The following is a 22,096-nucleotide window of genomic DNA, read 5'->3' on the forward strand; positions in this document are numbered from 1 at the left end:
GCACAAGGAGTATGTTTAGTAGTATAGGTAATTGGGGCAAATTTGGTTGAAATCGGTTCAGATTTAGATATGGCTCCCATATATATCTCCAGTCCGATTTGCACTGCCCAGGGTGGCCAAAGTTATACTCCCATTTACGTGAAATTTCGCATAGATAGCATAATTATTATTCTAACTATGCATGTCCAATTTAGTCAAAATCAGATTGTATATAGCTCCCATATATACGTACACCAGAGTTGGGGAAATATGGTAGACTGTTTCATATTTTAGACCCATTTCTATGGGATTTTCCTCCAATTGACTGTATAGTTTCCACAGAGAATACAAATATGGCCAAAATTCTCACACTTTACACAAAATTCTGTGATGATATCCCCATATCTTAGCTATATCCTACACACTGCAATGCCAAAATTTCCACAGAACGGATGAGTTTTAAATAAGGCTCCAAGTCGCCCGACTAACCCAAATAATATATCACAATCCACACTTAACCACATATCTTGGCGAGATCTAACCAATATCCTTGTAAAATCGCCACTGCTGAGTAGCAAAAATTGTAAATATTACTCTAATTGCCCTATATCTCGAATTCGCCTGAAAAATCATAAATCTCTTTTGTACAATTGCATTAAAATTTCTCTCTCTTCATATTTCCCATATTTTTTACTAACATTGTGTTTCATCCCAGGGCGTTAGCCGATTTACATTTTAATTATAGAGTTTTTGTAGAAGTACAAGAAATTGTTTCCATTAAAAGTATTTGTATCTGGAAGTGCAAACCTTTATATAGCTCCCAGCAAATTTTAAGTAGTTGAGATGGTAACACAAATGTTAGTCTACATAGTGGTGAAGGGTATATATAGTCGGCTCCACCCGACTTTAGACTTTACTTACTTGTTGAAGTTTCCATTGGTTCCGTTGCTTGCACTGAAAAAAAAAGCATACTCGGTTCCAAAGATTTTGTCTTTACTTTAAAAAATTTGGTATTGATTCCGAGCCAAAGAAGCGGAGAATACAAGTAAGGATACTTTAAAGACACAATTCTCTTTTAAATTTAGGTTTTGTGTACTTGTTTCTAGGAAGCACATTTTAATTTTTCGCTTTATCGCCTTTTTTTCTTCATATGTTATTAAATTCCTTTAAAAGCGAGTTAACGACAACTTTATTTTACAAATTAAGACTCGACTTCCAGTAGAAATTATGCTACGTTTCAAGTAAAAAAGTCTTTAAAATAATGTGTTGAAAAACATGTCCTATATTTGAACGATTTTTTGCTTTGTAGTCAAGATGCAAAAAGACAACAAATTTAAAGACAATTTCATTAAAGAATTTAAAGAATTTTTCTGAATTATTAAAGTCAAGTTGACCTTAGCCCAAACATTTTCTTCTTTCATGTTATGATACCCATTTTTAAGTGAAATCACTTAATTATAAGGACAATACGACTTCATTGAAAAGTTTATCGACTTTTGTACAAGGAAAAAAAAAACTTTATATTAGAGAAATGCGTCTTCTATGCTAAGCAAAATTTGCATATGTATTTTAAAGACATGATATCTTTGATCTCACGACAATAGTTTTTTCAGTGTAGGTTAAATTATAAATTCCTTAACAAATTTACAATTAAATTTAAATCACTATTTTTTGGATTGAGTGTTGGTAAAATTTTCACATATTAGGAAATTCTGAGAAAATTGTATGCTGCATTTGTGTATGCACTTTTTTTTCTATTTTGGCTCAAAAACACTTGAGGTTATTTTAACGAACTCAATTGACTTTTGTGTCCCCTTTTTTGTTGACATTTTTAATAATCCTTCTTAAATCGTTTGGATACAGGTAAACTCGTTGTTTTTTCGTGTTCACTACTGGTGCTATAAACTAATTAAATATTTATTGAATTTATTTGATTTTTGTTTTTTGGTTTTTGGTTTTTAAATTGTGAATGTTTAGTGAAAATATTGATAAACTTTATATTAATCAATAGGTATTTATGCTAAGTAAATCATTCAATACCACTCAAACATAAATCCTTAATTCAAATTTTGATGCAACATCATGGCGATTGTGTAAATCGATTTCGCCAACTGTAATCCAGTGTTCATGGACAATGGGTAAAGACCACCGACAGAGAGACTGTTGGGTTTTTGCGATTGCCTCAACATCACTAGAACCATTTTTTGTTCCGATACAGAGAGTTCATACCACGAACTATCGTAAATAATCGTGAAAACATCTTCATTCTGAAATTAAAAGAAAAGAAAAAAATAAAAAGTACAACATAATTGGAAAGAATATAGACAACTGTACTTAACTGCAATTTCCACCATATTTCCCATGGCACAGTAACAAACGAGACAAACGGTTGACGATAGCAGGTACATTGGGGCCACAGGCCAAGTGCCAAGGAACATACAAACTACATTGCAAACGATACCCATAAAAGAAGATACAATTTGGGCAAATATGGACCAAAACAAACTCTTTATATTGTTGTTAGAAACGCTGCAAAATATTGTTGGTAAAAATTCAAATAAACAAAGTTAGACCGCAGTATAGAATGTTTTAAGAACATCAATAAAACCTTGGATGAGCCTACTGTTTTTCTACACTGAAAAAACAGTGAACCCTTTTCCATTGCAAAACAAGTAAGTAAAGTAGAAAGTCGGGCGGGCCGACTATATCATACCCTAAACCACCATTACAGAATTAGTAATCATAAGCATTTGTGGGGTAACATATAGGTCTGGGAAATAAACCGCAGTTGCATATTTAAGTAAATTAAGGGGTACATGTCTATGGGTGTTTTGTATCAATCTGACTATAGCTCATAGTCAATGTTGCCACGGAAAATGTTCGGTTTACCCTACAAGAAAAAAAAAAGTTCCTTACTTTCTTATACATTCCCAAACAATTTTCCCTACTATATTTTTCGTTAAATTTAAAAAATTTTACAAAACAAAAATGGTTCTAAGTACTTCATTATCTTAAAACATGAATATGCAACGTATAAAACATAGAATATAAATTTGTATTACCACCACGGTTGCCACAGTTGGTAGAATTCTACCCAAATTAGTAATCTTCTGTGTTAAATCTCTATAAAAATAAAATTTTGGAAAAAGTTTCTATAAACAAATTTTTGTGAGAAATTTTTCTATAGAATAAAATTTTGACAATAAATTCTGTAGAAATAAAATTTTGAGAAAAAAATTCCACAGAGATAAAATTTTGAGAAAATTTTTTATAGAAATAATATTTTGAAAAAAAATTCTATAGAAATACAATTTTGACAAAATGTTCTATAGAAATAAAATGTTGACAAAACTCTCCACTGGAATAAAGTTTACCACACATTGTTAAAGATCAAGCCTTTCCTCCTCTACAGCCACCAAAATGTAAAAATTATTACAAATTGTGTTGAGTGAGAATGCCCTATATTGTGGCCCTATGTCCCTACAAGACGCTAAATATTAGAAAAACCCTACATATAGGGAATTTCCCCTACTTCTAGCAACACTGGCTGTGTTAATATTGCATCTACGGAGTTAGTATGCCACTAATATTGAGCCCATTATTAAAAAAGAGAAAATCGTTAAATTAGTGTGGGTAATAAATACAAATTTGTAAAAATCGAGCAATATTCTTATGTAAGAGCTACAAGTACGTATAAGTACGATCGGCTAGTACATCAAAATTTGAAATTTGAGTAACATTGGTTAATAAATAAGAGTACTATGGCCAAATTTGGGAAAATCGAGCGATGCATATATATGGAAGCTATATCTAAATCTGAACCAATTTGCATAATATTTTGCGGGTTTGATTAATACCACAAAAGGTTAGCTTGTGCAAGATTTGAGTAAGATCAGTTAATAAATGAGGCCTGTATGGTCAAACATAAGGTTATTAGAGGCGAATTTTTCAAAAACGGGTGATACATATATGGGAGCTATATCTACATCTGAACCGATTTCGATGAAATTTTGCACATATTGTTAGTACTGGATCTAGCCAACTTTTAGTAAGATTGGTTAATAAATAAGGGTTCTATGGCAAAATTTGGGAAAATCGGGCTATACATATATATGGGAGCTATATCTAAATCTGAACCGATTTCGACGATTTTTTGCACATATAGTTAGCGCTATAGAAGACTACATTTAGCCAAATTTGGGTGAGATCGGTTGATAAATAAGAGTTTTATGGCCAAATTTAGAAAAATCGGGCGGTACATATATGTGGGAGCTATAGCTAAATCTGAACCGATTTCGATGATTTTTTGCACATATAGTTAGTGCTGTCGAAAATTATATTTAGCCAACTTTAAGTAAGATCGGTTGATAAATAAAGGTTTTGTGGCCAAATTTGGGAAAATCGGGCGATACATATATATGAGAGTTATATCTAAATCTGAACCGATTTGGATGAAATTTTGCAGACTTGAAGGGCGATGGAAAAGATTACCTTTTGCCAAATTTGGTGACGATCCGTTTGAAAAAACGCGCAACGTGACCCCATTTGTCGAAATCGGGCGATACATATATATGGGAGCTATATCTAAATTTGATCAGATTTCTTCCAAATTCAATAGCTTTCGTCCTTGTGCCCAAAAAACTCCCTGTACTAAATTTCATCAAAATCGGTTAATAATTGCGACCGGAATCCTGTGAACAACTAATACATGGACAGACGGACGGACACCAAGCGCTAGATCGACTCAGGAGGTGATTCTGAGTCAATCGGTATATATATTTATGGGGTCTAAAATCAATATTTATGGTAGGCACATTTTTTGGCCGATCAAACTTATATACAGAGAATACAGATTGGTTGTGACAATCGAATTTATTGCCAACCTCCTTTTGGCAGTTATAGCAACTACCAGTTGGCAGTTGTGTCACCCGACTCATTCGGTCGACACAACTAATATCTCATATGGTGGTTAGGTCTGCCGACGACATCGGTTGTTGCTACCTTCATCATTCGGTTGTTCTGCCCGACCTTAATAGTGCTCATGACCAAATTAAAGACCAATTTCTTCTCAATTAAATATTTTATTTTATTTTATTTTATTTAAAAATATATATAGTATAAATCGAAAAACAATGTATTTGATCAATGTCTTGTAATTACGCTACAGCCTTCAATAATGAAGTTATCGTGTTGAAATTCTTTTGTCTGCAGGTAGGTCAAGTTTGAAAATGGGCTATATCGGTCCATATTTTGCGTTCCTTATCATCGAGACATTGCAATTTCTATCCGATTTGCTTGAAAATTGAAATCTTAAGTTATTATAGGTTCGCAAATGTGTGTGTGGTATTAGAAGTGTATCGGTTTCGTCTAACCTCAATAAAGGCCGATCTTCCGATTTGAATTCTTGAATCTAGAAAACCAATATTTTTATCCGATTTGATTAAAATTTGAAATCTACATGTACTTTATTTTCCTGAAATTGTAAATATAGAACCATTAATTGATATATCAAATTTGCTTCATACCGATATGGGTTTGATATATTCCTCATTTACACCGCTCTCCCGTATTAACTTCAGTGAAAAAAGCGTACTAATCACCCAAATTGGATGTGACTAGAAGTAAAATTTCGGAGTTTAGTTTTGGTACTCATTCGATTAATGCGGGTAAAGTTATGTAGAATTTAGATTTGACATCATATTAAGTCCTGAATCTTATGGAGACAACATATGTATAAACTTTATATTTATCTTCGGGAAGCATACCATTTGAACCAATATCGTTGGGAGAGTACCGGAACCAGCAGGATTCAAGTTAAACCACTCCTCCATGTTTGTTTGCCATACATGCTAGAAATTCGGTACATGGAGTTATTTTGAGTTATCTAAAAAAAATATTTTCAATACAAACCAATGTTTTGTTTTTTGTCCACAGGAAACATCCCTTTCATTATGTGTTACGATCCCATCCATGGTGAAGATTCCACATTCCTCGATTTAAAATTTCGATATTAAATATGAACATTTTTCTTCTTCACTTAATTTTAATATCATCAAATGACATTTAAAAAGTATTTGAAATATCATTCGGCTGTAATTACTATATGAAAATGGTGGCTACTAACTGATACTTAAGAAATGTTTTTACGGTTGGACGTATCAACCAATTTGAATCAAAATTATTAAAAGGAGGTAGATTTGGTTGCCACAACCATTTATCTTGTGACACGACAGAAAATTTGTTGAAAATCTCACCAAATGGTTATAAGTACGAACAAATACATGTAAATACTGAAAATTGATATGAACAACTTATATATATTTCTAAATATAGAATGTTCCTAGCTACAACCGAATTCCAACCAATCTTTTCTCTGTGTGTGGTTTGGGGTATAAAAAATTCGTAAAAAAAATTAAATATAAGTAAAAATATTGTAAAAGTCTTCTTAAATTTACGAGACACTTTTTTTTCTGTGTAACAATAATATGACCTACTAAGAGCCTTTAATTGCAATGGAAGTTGCACCGACACTGATGGAATAGGCTTCTCATTTTTAACGAATTATTCCATTAAAATTGGGCCAGTGATGAAACTTTTCTTTATTGTAGCAATTGTTCTATTAACTAACGAAATATTCCAAATGGACTTTTTCCTTGTCTTTATTAAAACTTTTGTTATACCCTAAACCACATAGTGGTCAGGGAATAATAAGTTTGATCTGCCAAAAAATGTGCCTACCAGAAATATTGATTTTATATACCGATCGACACAGAATCGATCTAGCGCTTGGTGTCCGTCCGCCTGTCCATGTATTTGTTGTTCACAGGATTCCGGTCGCAATTATTAACCGATTTGAATGAAATTTGGTACAGGGTGTGTTTTGGGCACACGGACGAACGCTATGGAATTTGGAAGAAATCGGATCAAATTTAGATATAGCTCCCATATATATGTATCGCACGATTTCGACAAATGGAGTCACAAATGGCGCTTTTTTACAAACCGATCGTCATCAAATTTTGCACATAGTAAACTTTTTCATCGCCCTTTAAGTCTGCAAAATTTCATCGAAATCGGTTCCGATTTAGATATAGCTCCCATATATATGTATCGCCCGATTTGGCCAAATTTGGCCGTAAAACCCTTATTTATCAACCGATCGTAACCAAGGTTGGCTAAATGTAATCTTCTATAGCACTACCTGTATGTGCAAAATTCCATCGAAATCGGTGCAAATTTGGATATAGCTCCCATATATATGTATCGCCCGATTTTGAAAAATTCGCCTGATCGTACACTGAAAAAAAAAAAACATGCCCCGTTCCAAAGATTTTGTCTTTACTTTAAAAATTTTGGTATTGATTCTGAGCCAAAGACGCGGAGAATACAAGTAAGGATAATTTTAAGACACAATTCTCTTTTAAATTTGGGTTTTGTGTACTTGCTTCCAGGAAGCAAATTTTATTTTTTCGCCTTTTCAGCTTTTTTCGTCATATGCTATTAATGTCCTTTAAAAACGAGTTAGCGACAACTTTATTTTCCTAATTAAGACTCGACTTTCAGTAGAAATTATGCTATGTTTCAAGTAAAAAACGTCTTTAAAATAAAGTGTTGAAAAAAATGTCTTATATTTGAACGATTTTTTGCTTTGTAGTCAAGATGCAAAAAGACAACAAATTTAAAGACAACTTCATTAACTTTAAAGATATTTTCTGAATTATTAACGTCAAATTGACCTTAGCCCAAACATTTTTTCTTTCATGTTATGATACCCATTTTTGACTGAAATCACTTAATTATAAGGATAATACGACTTCAGTGAAAAGTTTATCGAAAATTTTATCAGAAAATTTTGAATATTTTTTGAAAATTTTAACTGAACAGTATTAAAAACGTTGACACTTCTCCAATATCACAAAAATAAGAAAATACTTTTCGACAAATTCAAGAAAATTTATTAGACATAATTATTTTTATACCCTCCACCATAGGATGGGGGGTATATTAACTTTGTCATTCCGTTTGTAACACATCGATGTAGGACAAATGGTATTGCAAATGGGTCATATCGGTCCACTTTTACGTATAGCCCCCATATAAACGGACCCCCAAATTTGACTTGCGAGGCCTCTAAGAGAAGCAAATTACATCCGATCCGGCTGAAATTTGGTACATGGTGTTAGTAGAGGGTCTCTAACAACCATGCAAAATTGGTCCACATCGGTCCATAATTATATATAGCCCCCATATAAACCGATCCCCCGATTTGGCTTGCGAGGCCTCTAAGAGAAGCAAATTTCATCCGATCCGGCTGAAATGTGGTACATGGTGTTAGTATATGGTCTCTAACAACCATGCAAAAATTGGTCCACATCGGTCCATAATTATATATAGCTCCCATATAAACCGATCCCCAGATTTGACCTCCGGAGCCTCGTGGAAGAGCAAAATTCATCCGAATCGGTTGAAATTAGCTTCGTGATGTTAGTATATGATATTAAACAACCATGCCAAAAGTGGTCCATATCAGTCCATAATCATATATAGTCCCCATATAAACCGATCCCGAGATTTGGTTTTGGAGCCACTTGGAGGTGCAAATTTCATCCGAGTCAGTTGAAATTTGGTACATTGTGCTGGTATATGGCCGTTAACAACCATGCCTAACTAAGTCCATATCGGTCTATAGTTATATATAGCCCTCAGATAAACCGATCCGCAATCACACACAAATTGGACCATATCAAGTTCATAATTTTATGTAGCCCCCGCTCTCTACGTACCGTGCAAAAGTCCATATCGATTCGTAATTATTTGTAGACTTACCTATACATACCTTTTTTGTCTAATATATATCACGTATGGACTAACTCACAATTAAGAAAACGCTGTTAAGAAGTTTTAAGATACCACAACCCAAGTAATTCGATTGTGGATGACAGCCTTTCGTAGAAGTTTCTACGCAATCCATGGTGGAGGGTACATTCGATTCGTCCTGGCCAAACTTACGGCCGTTTATACTTGTTTTTTTTTTTCACTTCTTAAAGAAAATTTTGTAGTTTGAAGGGGCAAAATTAGTGTTCAAAATTGCAAGAATGTCTTTAGTGCGATACAAAGTTCATGATGGTCGCATTATTGGTAAAATTTACAAATTTTAAGAAATTCTGAACTATTTTGTGGGATACACGAATTTAGTTAATCTTTATGCTTCCTTCGTGTATAATTTTTTCCTCTGCTTTAGTTTATTTAACTAAAGTAAGCAAAAAATATTAAAGTCATGGAAACTTTCTTAAAACGTAACGTATCAGCTTTAGTGAAATATAGGGTTCACATTTTTTTTGGAGTGTATGAATATATTAATTGGTAATGTAATTTTAGTGCAGTGTTGCCAGGTGAGGGTTTTCCATTTGGGGGATATTTAGGGGTAAAAAATATGTACATCTTATAAAGACTAAACAACTCAACTAAATTCGTAGAGATTCTCCTATGATTTTGGAAAAAATGCCAGGGAGGTCAACTCAAGTTCGTTAATATAAGCAAGTGTGCATTAACATAATTTTTGCGACCCTGTCCAAATTAAAAGTAAATCGTCTGTTAACTTCAACCGCTGGAGGAATTTTATGATTTCAATTTTCCATTTGTACAAAGTAATTGCAGAAGATTTAGAAACTTTGGAATTTTGTTGAGAATAATGGTGAAATATTTTTCTACATTACAAAAAAAGAAATATTTTAACTATTTTAATTAAATACATTTATACATTGAATTGTTTTGTTGTACGTGATTGTTTGGTTCTATTTTTGAAAAGTATTATTTCAGGATTTTTCTCACAAACTTTTTTGGATTGAAAAAATCAAGAGCAATTTATCGGTTTTGAGGGGAGGGTTAAAAATCACTTGGCAACACTGTTTTAGTATAAATATAAAATATATTCCATATTTTATTGGTATTTAAGGATCTATAAAAAAGAAATAAAATTGTCCAATGCGGGATTCCAACTCATAGCCCTTGGAATTAAAAATTAAATCATGATTACGAATTTATAGTAACCATTACGTTTTCATATCACTAACGTTGGTTGTTGTTTTGACAACGCATGGTTTTAGATTGATACCGACTGTTTTCCGTATGACACCATATGTGTGTTTATTCACCGCATCGTTTCAAAATGTGTTAATGATTTTTTTTCTATGGCTCTATAAGGAAATCTAACAAGGAATTTAGATGAGGCCATTAGCTTCTGCACACAATTTAAATAAAGTATTTATCTACTCACATTAAATATCTCTGGTGCCACAAAAATATATCCTTAAGCACTGGCTGGGTGTTCGTCTTTTGTACTGGAACTTGGCGCAATATGTCTTGCAAGTCTTCAAACTTGCACTTGAAAAGATCTTTCATCAATGGAATGTGGGCGATCGTAACAAAACATACGCAATCCGCAGCAAAATTACCGAATCCTGAAAAAATAATGCATGCCGCATTGTAAATCTGAAGAGTTGTAAAACCCCAGTCAGTGTCCTCTTTTATGCCAGGTATCAAAACTCGCATTATGTAAATGGTTTCGTTGTGAACCAATTTGTAGTAAACGGGTACGGATAACAGGCCCATAGTCAGCACGAAATAAATTTTGAATGTAACCAACATTATTCGCCTGACCCTAATAACCGATTCGTTCAAGACTGCAAGATAGTTTGCACTTTTGTGCTCAAAATGCTTGTACATATAGGTAATCTCGGAACAAACAAATCTCAGTTTCTTTTGGTGTATGATGCCATTTATAAGTTTTGAAGATCCCTAAGGAAGTAGAAAAAGAAAATAGTATACACAATGGAATATAAATAATATTCAGGTTTCGTTGCAAATTTAAATTGTTTGTAAACCCTACCTAAATATCATATTTTTCCCTGCACTTGATTTGACATTTCCCAATTCCTATCTAAAGTGGGGAGCAAAACTGAGTGCATATTTACCACTTACGAGCGTGCTATGTTTGCTTAATAAAAATGTCTATTTTGTCCAATTGGTAAAAAATATATATCGTTTATACTTTTTTTCCTGACAAACAAAACCGTACATCTAGATAAATTATATGCCTATACTACTGAATTTATTAAAAGAAATTACATTTTAAGCCTGCATCTACTTTTCTACTTTATGTAGTTAGTTAGTTAGTTAGTTATTCTTTATTTTTTCATAAACATTATAAATCTTACATTATCATATTAAATAATTATATAATGAAAACCAGGAAATATTTTCACCACCATTTAAATAAAAGGCTATCTCATCTTCATTTAATTCTTCCTTATGGAAATGTTTAACTCTCAACGAACTGAAAATTGGGCAACGACCAATTAAGTGTATAATGGTTTCTATTTCTTGTACACCCAAAGAAATTTGTTAGTGCACGGTTGAAAAAGACGGTTTTTCATATGATTGGCTATAAACATTATATGTTTGGAACACACATTGTTAAACACAATATTTTTGAGTGCAAGCATATAATGTTCATAAACTAGCATAACATGTTTGGGACATATATGTTAATATGTTAGAACATATTATGTTTGGGACATAAAATGTTTGTAAATATAATATGCTTGGATGCAAACATATATTAATTTAGAAATAGCCTATAAACATATATGTGTTTAGTAGCTTGGAGCGCTATTTAACAGGGAGCGATATTGAATTAAGTTGGTGGTTGTTGCTTGTTATTACAAAATTAACATTTTATTTTTCCTTGGGCAATTGATCAGCTACTTCTTTGATCCTTACAAACTGTGTGGTCCGCTGTTCGAATCCCCGTCCGGCAAAAGGTAAATTTAAAATAAAAAAATCATAAAATTGAATAATTTCTTCTACAATGTTTGTATTGCAGAAAAAGGTGCTAAGAACTAAAAAATCTCGTGGAAGTGAGAAAGATGTGGGGGAATATACAATTGGACAGAAACAAAATTTTGAGCATTCAGGTTGAAAACCTATGTTGTTAGCACCTATATTACCTGTTTATTTTCATAATTCATTATGATTGTAAATATATAAATAAATAAAATTTTGAGCACAATATTGTTTGGGAGATTTTTTTAAGCATATAATATTTTTGGGTGCAAAATGCTTCCAAACATATTATATGTTCACATAATAACATATTGTTTTTTGGAAGACAACATTATTGAATTTGGATGCAAAAATACAAAATGTTTGGAACTTAGACTACCCAAACATATATTGTTTAGACCAATATGCTTTCAAACATATTATATATTGGAAGAGATCAAACATATAAATGTAACAGCAGACATTGACTGCTCTTTTTAGCAGACTTTTTTCTATGAGTGTAGTTTGCATATCGAACAGAGCCTTTGATTTGATTCTCTGTAAATAGTCCCATTTAAAGCTAAAAGATCTCCTCTCGCACGCATTATGAGTGATGTTTGTGTTTGGGTATAGTCATTACTACAATATATCGGTCCCAGATAATAATTTAGTTTTTTATAAAACCTTTGTTCGCTCCCTTGAGCTTTGCTTGTATGATCCATGTAATTTTTAGTTTTGATATTTTGTATTAGCTGATTGCAACAATTGTACCAGGTTTCTTTTTTTTCACACATCCTACCCATTTCTACGTTGTGCACCGTCATCGTTGTCTGTAAATCTTTGTACCATATTTTTTTTTATAAAGGGTGATTTGTTAAGAGCTTGATAACTTTTTTTAAAAAAAAAACGCATAAAATTTGCAAAATCTCATCGGTTCTTTATTTGAAACGTTAGATTGGTCCATGACATTTACTTTTTGAAGATAATTTCATTTAAATGTTGACCGCGGCTGCGTCTTAGGTGGTCCATTCGGAAAGTCCAATTTTGGGCAACTTTTTCGAGCATTTCGGCCGGAATAGCCCGAATTTCTTCGGAAATGTTGTCTGGAATAGTTGCTGGCTTATTTCTGTAGACTTTAGACTTGACGTAGCCCCACAAAAAATAGTCTAAAGGCGTCAAATCGCATGATCTTGGTGGCCAACTTACCGGTCCATTTCTTGAGATGAATTGTTCTCCGAAGTTTTCCCTCAAAATGGCCATAGAATCGCGAGCTGTGTGGCATGTAGCGCCATCTTGTTGAAACCACATGTCAACCAAGTTCAGTTCTTCCATTTTTGGCAACAAAAAGTTTGTTAGCATCGAACGATAGCGATCGCCATTCACCGTAACGTTGCGTCCAACAGCATCTTTGAAAAAATACGGTCCAATGATTCCACCAGCGTACAAACCACACCAAACAGTGCATTTTTCGGGATGCATGGGCAGTTCTTGAACGGCTTCTGGTTGCTCTTCACTCCAAATGCGGCAATTTTGCTTATTTACGTAGCCATTCAACCAGAAATGAGCCTCATCGCTGAACAAAATTTGTCGATAAAAAAGCGGATTTTCTGCCACTGATTTTGGTAATAAAATTCAATGATTTGCAAGCGTTGCTCGTTAGTAAGTCTATTCATGATGAAATGTCAAAGCATACTGAGCATCTTTCTCTTTGACACCATGTCTGAAATCCCACGTGATCTGTCAAATACTAATGCATGAAAATCCTAACCTCAAAATCACCCTTTAATTGTCATAGCCAGTTTGTGAGGTAATCGGTTTATCTGCATATCAAATATAGATTTCGCTAGGTATTTCAAATGTAACGTATATGTATACATGTATCCCTTCTCGTATCCAGTTTCCAAAGCTAGTATATAATTCGGTGTATGATCAGGTAAATTCAGTATTCGCTTTAAAAAGTACCTGTATAGTTTGCCCACTTCATCAAAATATAAGTTTCCCCAAATTTGGGCCCATAGCTTTGTATAGATCTGCAAACTGAGACAAAAATTTTCCATTTCGCTTGTATACTTATATTGCTTTTCCCAATAAAATGTTTCCACGTTATATTTAAACAAGTTTTGGATGCATCATTTTTTCTATTCACATGTTTGGTAAAGGAGAGCCTAGGCGTTAAAGTGATTCCAAGATATTCATATTCATTAACTATTCTGAGGTTTTCCCCTTATATTTCCAGAACTGGCCTTCTGAAAATCTTAATCCTTCCGAAAGACCATAATTTCTGATTTCATCTGATTGACTTCCATCCCGCCCATATCACAATATTCCGATAGATTATTTATCATAACTTGTAAAGTTTCGGCCTCATCTGCAAGTGGAATTATATCGTCAGCATACATCAATAGACGAACGTTTATTCCATCTATATTTAATCCTCCTTCTAGCCAATCATGAAGATCATTTAATAATAGGCAGCCTTGTTTAACACCTGTTTTTGTTTGGAAATGATCCGACAATTCGGTACCAGTCCACACTGCTGACTTCGTTTCCGGGTACACATTCTCAATGAGCTTTACAATTTTTGTCGATAGACCAATTTCATGTATCCTGTAGACGAGATATTGTCTTGGACGTGTATCGAATGCTGCTTTAAAGTCTACAAAGAAGGCATAGACTTTCCTCTTCTTGTAAAATTTTAGATTAACGATTTGTACAAGATTAAATACATTGTCTACTGTCGAGTACCCTTTTCTTAATCCAGCCTGGAACTCATTTAATATCTCATATCTATTTACCCATTCAGTTATTCTTGTACTAATCATTCCCATCATCAATTTTGCCACTTTATGTATTATATAACTAAAATCGAATGTTTTAGTCCATAGTTCTTTGTTTCTAATGACGGCTTAACAACTCTTGATATACTACATTGTTAGAAAAATATGTTTTTCATATGTTCCGATATAAACAAAATGTGTTTCGGGCACAATTTTTAAACACAATACATTTAAGTGCAATCATGTAATGTTCCTAAACTAACACTAAATGTTTGGGACACATATGTTAATATGTTAGAATATATTATGTTTGGGGCATGAATGTTTCATAAAAATAATATGTGTGAATGTAAACGTATATAAATTTACAAATTTCGAGTAAACATATATATGTTGTGATATTTTATTCAGAGAGCGACAGAGAGAGAGAGAGAGTATGGAGAAAGAAATAGAGATGGAAACCGGAAGGATTGACGAAAGATATCAACATAACACAGCGAGAGAATCAAAAGAGAGAAATTGTATGTTGTCTCGGAAAACTGTTTTATGATAAGGCCAAAATTTTGATATGTTTAAGTCTAAATATTATTTAATTTGAATATTAGAATGAGTATTCGTAGTAAAGAGAATTGACATTCGGAACCAAGAGAATAGACATTTGAAAAAAAAAAGCATGCATTTTCGCCTGATTTGCTTCAAATTTTGCACAACAAGTACGTTTAATAGTGTCGTTAAGTGTGCTTAATTTGGTTAAAATCGGTTCAGATTTAGATATAGCTCCCATATATATGTTTTTCTGATTTCGACAAAAATGGTCAAAATACCAACATTTTCCTTGTAAAATCGCCACTGCTTAGTCGAAAAGTTGTAAAAATTGCTCTAATTTTCCTAAACTTCTAATAAACTTTTGCGAAATTTCCTTAAAAATGCATCAGATTTAAATGTTTCCCATATTTTTATACCCTCCACCATAGGATGGGGGGTATATTAACTTTGTCATTCCGTTTGTAACACATCGAAATATTGCTCTAAGACCCCATAAAGTATATATATTCTGGGTCGTGGTGAAATTCTGAGTCGATCTGAGCATGTCCGTCCGTCCGTCTGTTGAAATCACACAAACTTCCGAACGAAACAAGCTACAGACTTAGCACAAGTAGTTGTTATTGATGTAGGTCAGATGGTATTGCAAATGGGCCCTATCGGTCCACTTTTACGTATAGCCCCCATATAGGTTAAAGTGGCAGCCCGATTAAGATTCAGGCTCACTTAGACTATTCAGTCCATTGTGATAGCCCCCATATAAACGGACCCCCAAATTTGGCTTGCGAGGCCTCTAAGAGAAGCAACTTTGATCCGATCCGGCTGAAATTTGGTACATGATGTTAGTATATGGTCTCTAACAACCATGCAAAAATTGGTCCACATAGGTTTATAATTATATATAGCCCCCATAGAAACCGATCCCCCGATTTGGCTTGCAAGGCCTCTAAGAGAAGCAAATTTCATCCGATCCGGCTGAAATTTGGTATATGATGTTAGTATATGGTCTCTAACAACCATGCAAAAATTGGTCCACATCGGTTTATAATTATATATAGCCCCCATATAAACCGATCCCCCGATTTGGCTTGCGAGGCCTCTAAGAGAAGCAAATTTCATCCGATCCGGCTGAAATTTGGTACATGGTGTTAGTATATGGTCTCTAACAACCATGCAAAAATTGGTCCACATCGGTCCATAATTATATATAGCCCCTATATAAACCGATCACCAGATTTGACCTCCACATCCTCTTGGAAGACCAAAATTCATCTGATTCAGTTGAAATTTGGTACATTGTGCTAGTATATGGTCGTTAAAAACCATGCCTAACTAGGTCCATATCGGTCTATAGTTATATATATCCCTGAGATAAATCGATTTCCAATGACACAAAAATTGGTCCATATCAAGTTCATAATTGTATATAGCCCCCATATAAGTGGCCCCATATTTCAATTCTGGCTCTCTACGTACCGTGCAAAAAGTCCATATCGATTCGTAATTATTTGTAGACTTACCTATACATAACTTTTTTGTCTAATATATACCACGTATGGACTAACTCACAATTTAGAAAACGATGTTGAGAAGTTTTAAGATACCACACCCCAAGTATTTCGATTGTGGATGACAGTCTTTCGTAGAAGTTTCTACGCAATCCATGGTGGAGGGTACATAAGATTCGGCCTGGCCGAACTTACGGCCGTATATACTTGTTATACCCTGCGCCACACTGTGGAACAGGGTATTATAAGTTAGTGCATATGTTTGTAACACCCAGAAGGAGACGAGGTAGACATATTGTGTCTTTGGCAATAATGCTCAGGGTGGTTCCCTGAGACGATATAACCATGTCCGTCTGTCTGTCCGTCCGTCCGTCCGTCCGTGAACACATTTTTGTGATCAAAGTCTAGGTCGCAATATAAGTCCAATCGCCTTCAAATTTGGCACGTGTTCCTTTTTTGGGTCAGAATAGAACTCTATTGATTTTGGAAGAAATCGGTTCAGATTTAGATATAGCTCCCATATATATCTTTCGCCCGATATGGACTTATATGTCCCCAGAAGCCAGAGTTTTGGTCCAATTTGGTTGAAATTTTGCAGTAGGAGTACAATTAGTAGTATAGTCATGTGTGCCAAATTTGATTGAAATCGGTTCAGATTTAGATATAGCTCCCATATATATCTTTCGTCCGATATGGACTATTATGGTCCTAGAAGCCAGAGTTTTGGTTCAATTTGGTTCAAATTTTGCACACGAAGTACATTTCGTAGTATAGTCATGTGTGCCAAATTTAATTCAAATCGGTTCAGATTTAGATATAGCTCCCATATATAACTTTCGCCCGCTATGGACTAATTTGTTCCTAGAATCCAGAGTTTTGACCCAATTTGGTTGAAATTTTGCATTAGAAGCACAATTAGTAGTGTAGTTAATTGTACTTAATTTGATTGAAATCGATTCAGATTTAGATATAGCTCCAATATATATCTTTCGCCCGCTATGGACTAATATGGTCCTAGAAGCCAGAGTTTTGGCCCAATTTGGTTGAAATTTTGCGCTAGGAGTAAATTAGCAGTATAGTCAAGTGTACCAAATTTGATTGAAATCGGTTCAGATTTAGATATAGCTCCCATATATAGCTTTCGCCCGATTTACAGTCATATGACCACAGAGACCAATTTTTTACTCCGATTTAGTTGAAATTTTGCACAGGGAGTATAATTAGCATTGTAGCTATGCGTGCCAAATTTGGTTGGAATCGGTTCAGATTTAGATATATATGTTTTTCTGATTTCGACAAAAATGGTCAAAATACCAACCTTTTCCTTATAAAATCGCCTCTGCTTAGTCGAAAAGTTGTAAAACTGACTGTAATTTTCCTTAACTTCAAATACATATATATATCGAGCGATAACTCATAAATAAAATTTTGTGAAGTTTCCTTAAAATTGCTTCAGATTTAAATCTTTCCCATATTTTTTTTTACTAACTGCGTTTCACCCTAGTGCATTAGCCGACTTAAATTTTGAGTCTATAGAATTTGTAGAAGTCTATCAAATTCTGTCCAGATCGAGAGATATTAAAATGTATGTATCGAGAGATATTAAAATATATGTATTTTATATATAGCACCCAACACAATTGACGGATGTGGTATGGTATCGAAAATTTAGATCTGCAAAGTGGTGCAGGGTATAATATAGTCGGCTCCTCCTGACTTTAGACTTTCCTTACTTGTTTTTTTACTAACATTGTGTTCCACCCTAGCGCATTAGCCGACTTAAATTTTGAGTCTATAGATTTTGTAGAAGTCTATCAAATTCTGTCCAGATCGAGTGATATTTAAATGTATGTATTTGGGACAAACCTTTATATATAGCCCCCAACACATTTAACGGATGTGTTATGGTATCGAAAATTTAGATGTACAAAGTGGTGCAGGGTATAATATAGTCGGCCCCGCCCGACTTTAGACTTTCCTTACTTGTTTTATTTTGTAACAGATAGACATTGAAAATATTGTTACACTGAAAAAAACAGTGAACCCACCAGGAAGAAAACTTTCGGTTATTTTTAGAAAATTTTGAAAATTTGTAGAAAATTTTAACTAAACAGTATTACAAACGTTGGCATCACGTCGATGTCATAAAAATAAGTACATATTTTTCGACAAATTCAAGAAAATTTATTAGACATAACTAAGTTTTTTCACTTGTTAAAGAAAATTTTGTAGTTTGAAGGAAAAACTTGGAGTTCAAAATTGCAAGAATGTCTTTAGTGACATACGAAGTTCATGATGAACGCATTTTTGATAAAATTTACAAATTTATAGAAATTCTGAACTATTTTGTGGAAGACACGAATTTAGTTCATCTTTATACTTCATTGGAGTATATTTTTTTCCTCTAGTTTAGTTAATTTAACTAACGCACACAAAAAATTATTAGAGTAAAGAAAACTTTCTCTAAACATAATAATTCCATGAACTAAAATAAAGTTAAATTGGCTTTAGTGAAATAGAGAGTTCACTTTTTTTTTTGAGTGTAGTTATGTTAGTTGTCATAATTTTATTCACTCGAATCTTATTATAAAAAACAATAAAATATTGGCTACAATTAAAAAACTAACGGCCTACGAATCATTGGACACTCGCGAAACGTAGACCCTACACGGATGAAAAAGACTGTTTTTCATATGTTTGGCTATAAACATTATATGTTTGGAAAACAAATTTTTAAACACAATGTTTTTGAGTGCAAGCATATAATGTTCATAAACTAGCATAACATGTTTGGGACATATATGTTAATATGTTAGAACATATTATGTTTGGGACATAAAATGTTTGTAAATATAATATGCTTGGATGCAAACATATATTAATTTAGAAATAGCCTATAAACATATATGTGTTTAGTAGCTTGGAGCGCTATTTAACCGGGAGCGATATTGAATTAAGTTGGTGGTTGTTGCTTCTTATTACAAAATTAACATTTTATTTTTCCTTGGGCAATTGATCAGCTACTTCTTTGATCCTTACAAACTGTGTGGTCCGCTGTTCGAATCCCCGTCCGGCAAAAGGTAAAATTAAAATAAAAAAATCATAAAATTGAATAATTTCTTCTACAATGTTTGTATTACAGAAAAAGGTGCTAAGAACTAAAAAATCTCGTGGAAGTGAGAAAGATGTCGGGGAATATACAATTGGGCAGAAACAAAATTTTGAGCATTCAGGTCGAAAACCTATGTTGTTAGCACCTATATTACCTGTTTATTTTCATAATTCATTATGATTGTAAATAAATATATAAATAAATAAATAAAATTTTGAGCACAATATTGTTTGGGAGAATTTTTTAAGCATATAATATTTTTGGGTGCAAAATGCTTCCAAACATATTATATGGTCACATAATAACATATTGTTTTTTGGAAGACAACGTTATTGAATTTGGATGCAAAAATACAAAATGTTTGGAACTTAGACTACCCAAACATATATTGTTTAGACCAATATGCTTTCAAACATATTATATATTGGTAGAGATCAAACATATAAATATTTGGGCAATACCCAAAAATGTATATGCTTGAAGCAAAATATGTTTGGGAGTATATGTTACAGAAGCGATTTTTTGTGAGGGTGTAAGCACATACACTATATATGTTTCCGACCTTATTTTCCAATATAGATCTGGCTGGGGGGAAATTATTCCATTTGGGTCTTAATCGAGAACTTCTAATTGGGAAAGCCTACAGGAATTATCTACTTAGGAGTTTTTGTTTTACATATTTCGGTGTTTTTTGTAGGTACACAAAAAAAAAAAAAAATTTTTTCTGACTCAATCACAAAATTAATTCAAACACGAAAATGATAGTATTAATCACAGTTTTAATTGTGCATAAAAAAATACCTGGTTAAAAAATTAATTGGTTTCATTAGCAAATTTCAAATTCAATTAAAAGTTTTATTGATGTTTATTGCAAAACTCAATTAATTGTTTAATTAATAAATGTAACTATTTTCAATTACTTTCTGAATGGGCTTAATGTTTTTAGCTTAAAAGTGGCAGCCCGATTTTTGGTCAGGCTCACTTGGACTATTCAATCCATTGTGATTAACAATTGATTGTTTGACAAAAAAATAAATAATTAAAAATTAAAAAAATGTTCACAACTTTTTTAACTGACATAAAATTCGATAAAAAAGTTAATTGTATCAATTAATTTTTTAATTAAAAATTTAAACATTTTTCAATCATTGACTTAATTAACTTAATGTTTTTATCTTGATTAAAAAGTTAATTGTATCAATTAATTTATTAATTGAAAAAAAAATTGTAACTTCAATTAACTTTTAATTGGAAATATTTTAATGTTTTTATCTTGATTAAAAAGTTAATTGTATCAATTAATTTATTAATTGAAACAAATTGTAACTTCAATTAACTTTTTAATTGGAAATATTTTAGTGATATTTTATTCTGTGTAGATAAGTTTTATCTTCATTTACCTGTATGCCACTTCCTGCAACACATAGACTTTGTAGAACTACAGGGTAATCATGCTCGATTACAACACAAACGTAGATGGTGTATACATTGAAGAGAATAAATGTATTAACCAGAATCAAAATAAACCAAGTCATTGCAGTCATTCGAAAATTCACATCGAGGACATTTCCTCCACACATAGCGGCACATTTTTTGATAATGCCAAATAGCTTTAGAAACCGTTCTGATGGCGATGTAATTACTATTGGCTCAGACATTATTAACGGGCACTTTAAAGGACCGTATGTCGATTTGGTTTGGCCAACAAAGACTGAATGATTGATTTATTAACGGGCAATGTATATAAGTTATGTGCTATCACTTATACATTATGATATTATGGGACTACATGTTATTGTTTTTTTATATACACTGAAATAAAATAATAAATGTCATCGCTGTGCTAGTTTATATCTTGAGGGTATTTTCTCAGTTCATCTCTATAACCTACTGGCGTACAGATTGCACACAAAAATATCCTTTGTGTGCAAGAATTGACTGTAGTTGTCTATGTATTAAATTATGAACCAATTTGTACCAATTATTTTTTCACGAGCTACTTTAATAAAGGGTGATTCTTTTGAGGTTAGGATTTTCATGCATTAGTATTTGACAGATCACGTGGGATTTCAGACATGGTGTCAAAGAGAAAGATGCTCAGTATGCTTTGACATTTCATCATGAATAGACTTACGATCTGCCACAACGTCGAATTTTCAGTGAATGGGCCCTAGAAAAGTTGGCAGAAAATCCGCTTTTTTATCGACAAATTTTGTTCAGCGATGAGGCTCATTTCTGGTTGAATGGCTACGTAAATAAGCAAAATTGCCGCATTTGGAGTGAAGAGCAACCAGAAGCCGTTCAAGAACTGCCCATGCATCCCGAAAAATGCACTGTTTGGTGTGGTTTGTACG

At 33.1% G+C, this 22,096-nt stretch overlaps 1 protein-coding gene across 1 annotated transcript; it reads right to left on the reverse strand.

Annotated features, from left to right (window-relative positions):
• Nucleotides 1-1,496: 1,496 nt before the first annotated feature.
• On the reverse strand, nt 1,497-21,454 carry LOC142236352 (odorant receptor 67d-like). Its single transcript, XM_075307600.1, has 4 exons — nt 21,143-21,454; nt 10,256-10,776; nt 2,319-2,508; nt 1,497-2,246 (listed from the first exon to the last, which is right to left on the reverse strand). Exons 1-4 carry the CDS (start codon nt 21,398-21,400, stop codon nt 2,037-2,039), a joined length of 1,179 nt encoding a protein of 392 aa, XP_075163715.1. The 5' UTR covers nt 21,401-21,454; the 3' UTR covers nt 1,497-2,036.
• Nucleotides 21,455-22,096: the final 642 nt, after the last annotated feature.

The sequence above is a fragment of the Haematobia irritans genome, chromosome 4 (assembly GCF_050003625.1).
Source record: "Haematobia irritans isolate KBUSLIRL chromosome 4, ASM5000362v1, whole genome shotgun sequence".
Lineage (NCBI taxonomy): Eukaryota > Metazoa > Arthropoda > Insecta > Diptera > Muscidae > Haematobia > Haematobia irritans.